A 6,046-nucleotide genomic window follows, 5' to 3' on the forward strand; every position below is an offset into this window, starting at 1 on the left:
AATTTACCAATCTCGGTGGGACTGAATCAACAAACTCGGTCAGACCGATTTAGTAAACCTAGTGACCGTTAGGGTTTTCGGTGGGACCGACATGCAACTCGGTAGGATCGATATGGTTAGGGTTAGGGCATAACGTAATCTCGGTGAGACCGATTACACAAACTTGGTGGGACCGATTTTGGTAATAAGCTAACCAGAGAGTTGGTCAGGTAAACTCGGTGGGACCGATTCGCTCATTTCGGTGAGACCGAAATGTTACAAAAAGGAAACAGAGAGTTTACATTGCAATCTCGGTGGGACCGATCGCTCACTTCGGTTAGACCGATACGTTACGAAGGGAAACAGAGAGATTACAATCCCATCTCGGTGAGACCGAGATCCCTATTGGTGAGACCGATTTGCCTATGGTTTGTGGTAGTGGCTATGACATCTGAACTCGGTGGCGCCGGATAGAAAGAATCGGTGGGGCCGAGTTCGACTTTTGGTTTAGGTCATATGTGGATATGAGAAAGTAATTGAGGGTTTTTGGAGCATATCACTAAGCACTTGAAGCAAGAAACTCATCAAGCAACACCTCATCCCTCCTTGATAGTATTGGCTTTTCCTATAGACTTGATGTGATCTTGGATCACTAAAATATAAAATGTAGAGTCTTGAGCTTTTGAGCTTGAGCCAATCCTTTTATCCTTAGTATTTTGAGAGATCCACTTTCCTCATCCATGCCATTGCCATTCATTGAGCTTTTCCTGAAATATTTGTCTTGGAATAGTATTAGCTCAATGAGCTATATGTTGTTAGGAATTACCAAAACCACCTAGGAATAGTTGCACTTTCACAAACATTTGCCGTCCCTCTGGGGGATCACATGCAAATCGCTTGCCTGGCTAGGAGCTACGTGGCCACCCGTGAAGGCACCAACAAACTCGTGGCACAGATCAGACCAAGAAGCGATGGAGTCTATAGGCAAATGCATCAACCATGACCTGACGTTGGGCTTGAGCGCCAACGGGGAATAGTTGGTGAGTACCTTGTCGTCTCGTGCTCTGGTAGCTTGCATCGCGATAGTGTAAACGCTCAGGAACTCAGAAGGATGGATCTTGTCGTCGTACTTCTCTGGGAACTCTGGTTTGAACATGCAGGTGTTGGGCCACTGGAACTGCCGCAGCTTGTGGGTGAATGCTTGACAAGTGATTGCATAGGGCAAGTCGCCAGCATCCCCCGGCGCAGGCCTATATTCAGTGGGCCCAGCACACCTATCAGACTGATGACGTGCCTCCTGTCGTCGTTCGATGGTGGTCCAGGCGTCTTCCTTGAGGCGTCCCCGAAGAACTTGACATTGTTCACACCGTGCCTGTGGGTCGGACGACGCCGTCGACACGTTATCACGGGAGTCAACCCGACGGGTCGGCCGTGGTGGAGGGGAGTGCACCGTGGTCGTGTTGCCTCCAACCCTTCCACTGCCAACGCGCGCCAGCTCGGCGGTCCGGCGGCGCGAGGGACTTGCTTCCTGGTGGCCATCCCTATTGGCATGGCCAATAAGGCTTTGGATGGCATCCCTCCACTCTTCTTGCTTCTCCAAAGTAGGAGGAAAATCGAGGAGTAGTTGCGCTCACGCCAACGCTTCTGAGCGTGTGGGTGGCAGCGACATGCGTGAGGAATGGGAGGAACTCGGACTTCTAACTACGTTAGGAGGAGTACCATCACGATCCCGCGGCCGCGTGCTTTTCTTGCCAGCTTCATGGTGTGCATGTCGGCCCCGCGCGTCTTGAGAGTGACGTTGAGGGCTTTTGCCATGGCGACGCCCAGGGTCCTCGATGTCGCGATGTTGTTCATCGCGCACGAGCTGGGAAGACCGCGACGCGTGCGCTTGCAGGGGTGTCCTTCTGCCCTTGGAGGTCCCCGCACCACCCATAGGTTGCGCGGCTCCATCCTCGGGCACGGCGACGTGCGGATCACCGTCACCGCTGCGAACGATGCCGCTTGCCTAGCTTCTTGCATCGGGATGGCGGGGACGATCTTGATCTCTTCCGCCACCGGCGTCTGTCACGTCGCCCGTCCACGCCGACACGGGTGGAGCGGCTCCAGTCGAGCCGACCGCTACGATCGTCTTCTTTTTCGGAGCCATGATGATGAAGAACTTTTACACTAACTAATAGACCAGATTCTCACAACTAAACCTGCCCCCTACCTGGCGCGCCAAAGATGTCGGGGAAACAAACACCTATGGGATCATAGGAACCCCTTCGGTGGGGGTATCAACTGCACGAAGAGCAGGTCTAGCAGTTAGCACCAAGGGATTTTTACCCAGGTTCGGGCCGCACTGGTGTGTAAAACCCTAGTCCTTCTTGTCTGGATATCTGTGTTCTTGAGTTTTTGAACTAGCTATGATGCATGCCCAGTCCAAAAGTACGAATCCTCTCTCTGTACGCCTTGGACCTCCTTTTATACGCAAAGGGGTTACCACAATGGCACATAGGAGGTGGAAAGCAAGCTACAGTGATCGAGCTTATCGCTTGGTCAATGTAGAACAAACGCATTTAATGCGCTGCCTCCGTGTCCTTCTACTTTATCGGGGATGGTAGCAGGAGCCATCCCGTCCGTTGCCGCCTCTCCTCGCTTCGACACGCGTCCAAGTTGACGAGGCATGCAGTGCCATGCTGGCTAACTAGCTGTTGTGTTGGCGCGATGATAGAGCCTCCACGAAGATCTGCATGCCGCCACGCAGGTGCCTGCTTAGTTGGCACACTGATCGTCGCACTGGAGTGGTGGTGAGGTGGCAAATCCCTGCCGGGCACAGGCCTGGTCGTGCCCAGCGATTGTCCCCGGCAAGGCTTGCCGGAGGCCTTGGAGTCGTCCCCGGCAAGGGTCTTGCCGGGGGTCTTCTTCTTCTGGTCCCAAATGGACCTGCAGGCCATTGACCTTCACAAAGATCTGCATGCCACTTCGCACGCGCCTCCTGAGGCTTGGCCTTGATGTTGTCGATGATGTCAGAACTCTTAACTTCAAGGTTGATGGGCTTGCTGGTGCCGCATAGGTTGCCCCGGCAAGGAGCCTGCTGGGGCCACGCGAGCCGCCCTAGCAAGGACGTTGCCAGGGGGCGCGGTCCAGTTCGCCCTCAGCCCTGTCCCTGTCTCGAGTACCTGCTTCGGTAATCTTGGTATTTTATCTTCTGCTGCCCTGTCGGGCTCGGCCACAGGTGCGGCTATAACTGCCCGTGCACAAGTAAGGGGTACAGAGAAAACCCTATACTTTTGTACACCGACAACACTTTTAGGTGATCATCCCCGGCACTAGTACGTTCATCGATGAATGCTTACCATCTTTTTGGATGGGTGACTCAAGGCGCTTTCAAAAACCATTATTGGTAATGTTCGTGTTGGTGAAAGAGTGACAATATCGTTACTCCGGTCAAATTGCGGCATCTTTGACGAAGTCTTTGAAGTATTTCTTCGAGCAGAGATTGACTCCGCGAGGAAGATGTTTTCAAGAGATTTCATTGTAATTCTTAGTCATAGGAGTTACTTTGTATTTTCTTGAATCTTAGGTCTAGATTAGTGCACCTATAATTGTTATGACTATGAATAAAGTTAGAGATGTTTCTTAAGAAAAAAAGAGGTCGCATTTGTCTCAAAGAAAAGGCTCTCATAGGCGCTCTCAATGTCTTTTATCTAGAAAAAAGAGCCAACAGAGGAGACAAGACGTGACAACATTTTACATATCTTTGCTCTATCCACATTTCATACGAGTAGGAGTAGTGGTGTCCAGGTCTGCTAAGTGCTAACCTTTGTTTGGCTATTCATGGGTGACGAGCCAAATCGTAGAGCATATATCCTTCCATACAACGGTGTCGGACAATGGAAGTGTTGGAGCATGGTTCAAGCTCGTCATTGGTTCAACAAAAATGTTCTCGAAGGGATAAGACGGATTATTGTTAAATGAAATTATAACGAACTGACTGATCCCTGCTTTGCCGGCGGCGAGCTAATCGTGTCAACTGCACGAGATCCTACGGCCGCTCGCAGGAAGTCAACGAAAGCGTCGAGGCTCCGGTCCGAGGACCCACCGTCGGCCAGCGCTGCCGCTGCTTCCTCCTTCCACGCCGTCGCCCTCCTCCGGATCGCTGCTGCCTCCGGCCCGTTCATCACCTCGTCGACGCACGCACGGAGCGCGTCCCGCGTCACCGGCGCCGGCAGCCGGATGCCGACCCCGTACTCCTCCACCAGGAACTTGGCGTTGGTGAACTGGTCTGACCACCAGGGGTACGCGACCACCGGCACGCCCGCCGCCAGCGCCTCGGTGACGGAGTTCCACCCGCAGTGCGTCACGAAGCACCCGACGGCGCCGTGCCCGAGCACGCGCCCCTGCGGGCACCACGCCACGATCTTGCCGGTGCTGCCGCGGCATGCGGCGAGGACGGATTCTGGGAGGTGGAGGAGGTCGTCGCGCACCACCCACAGGAACGGCCTGCCCGTGCCGTCCAGCCCCTCCGCGAGGGCCGCCGTCTCGTCCCGCCCGATGTCCACGAGGCTGCCGAACGCCACGTACACCACGGAGCGCGGCGGCTGCGAGTCGAGCCACGCCATGACGCAGCCGTCGTCGTCGGCCACGGCCGGTTCATCACCGTTCAGGAGCGGGCCGACGGGCGTGACGGCGACGCCGCCAGCCCGTAGCGCCTCGATGACGTCGCGCTCGAGCTCGTGGAAGGTGTTGACGAGCACCCACGACGGCGCCTGCCTCGCGCGGACCTCCACGAGCTGCCTCCGGAGCATCTGTCCCCAGAGGTTGCACGCGAATTCGGGTCGGACCATGAGCGGCAGCTCGTCCAAGGACATGGCCGGCAGCCCGGGCAGCACCACCGGCGCGTCGTCGGCCGCGCTCGGGAACGGCACGCCGTCGTTGTAGAAGTGGTGGTAGAGGGAGAGCACGGCGCAGGACTGGTTCCACAGCGTGGCACAGGGGAGGCCCAGCTCCCGGGCCACGTCGAGCGCCCAGGGCACGAAGGTGGTGTTGACGACGCAGGAGACCGGCCGGCCGGCGTCGGCCTGGCGCCGGACCAGGTCGGCCAGCGCCGCGGGGCCTTCGGCCACGACGTGCCGCAGCATGTCGTCGGGGGTCATCTGGTCCTGGTCGTCGTGGTCGCGCAGCTGGTACAACTCGAATCCGACGCCGTCGCGGTGGGCTGCACGGAGGCCGGCGTGGCGGAGGGTGGTGAAGGTGACGAGGATGCCCCTGGCGGCGAGGCGTCTGCCGAGGCGGAGCAGCGGGTTCACGTGGCCCTGTAGCGGGCACGACACGAGGAGGACGTGCGGCTGCGCCGCCGCCGGCAAGGCGCCCTCCTGGCAGCTCATCGTGTGGCGACGTAAGGAGTGTGTAGTGTTTGGTCTGTGGCCTCGCCGTCTCCGACGATAGCGACCGTGCTCGCTAGTGTAAGTGTGTTTGATGTTGGTGTGGAACTGGGCGTACATGTGCATGTTATATATAGGGCCGGAGCCGGGGAGTCGCGGGCTCTGTGCACTCGCCGGCGCCGGGAGAGAGGACCATGACTCTGCCTCGGCGTTTTTATAATGAGCACGAGGCTCGTGGCAGGCAGGCAGGCAGGCAGCTCGGGTTCATCACTGTGTGCGCGACTGTAGTTACGGCGGAACTGCAGCCGCACGTATCTCGTATTCTCGTAGCTGAAGCTGGTCGCCAGTCGCCACGACCGGCCTCTGCATGCAGCACGTGCATGTTTCTGCACGAGTTGGCGCAACGTCCTGTCATCGGCCTTAGGTTAACACTAGTTTGACGAGTCGCCCTGTTCATACTAAACTGCGTCCAGAAATGTCAAATGACACCTTCCGCAAAGTCATTTCTAATTTCCTGGGGTCACTTCATGGTGTAGTGCTCCCGAGTCCTGACCAATCTCATGATGTTCCATGTAAAGCCAATCATGCATGTATTTTGAGTTCTATTTCCCTGTTAGTAAAGCCAATCATGCATGTATTGACAAACCGGAATCTAAAACTAATAGTATTTCAATCAATTCAAACAAAAACCATGATAATTC

General features: G+C 56.0%; 1 protein-coding gene across 1 annotated transcript; it reads right to left on the bottom strand.

Moving 5' to 3' along the window:
- Positions 1-3,780: 3,780 nt before the first annotated feature.
- On the bottom strand, positions 3,781-5,508 carry LOC123097881 (gallate 1-beta-glucosyltransferase 84A23-like). The gene has a single exon (XM_044519733.1). It carries the CDS (start codon positions 5,469-5,471, stop codon positions 3,942-3,944), a length of 1,530 nt encoding a protein of 509 aa, XP_044375668.1. The 5' UTR covers positions 5,472-5,508; the 3' UTR covers positions 3,781-3,941.
- Positions 5,509-6,046: the final 538 nt, after the last annotated feature.

This window comes from Triticum aestivum, chromosome 1B (genome assembly GCF_018294505.1).
Source record: "Triticum aestivum cultivar Chinese Spring chromosome 1B, IWGSC CS RefSeq v2.1, whole genome shotgun sequence".
NCBI classification, from domain to species: domain Eukaryota; kingdom Viridiplantae; phylum Streptophyta; class Magnoliopsida; order Poales; family Poaceae; genus Triticum; species Triticum aestivum.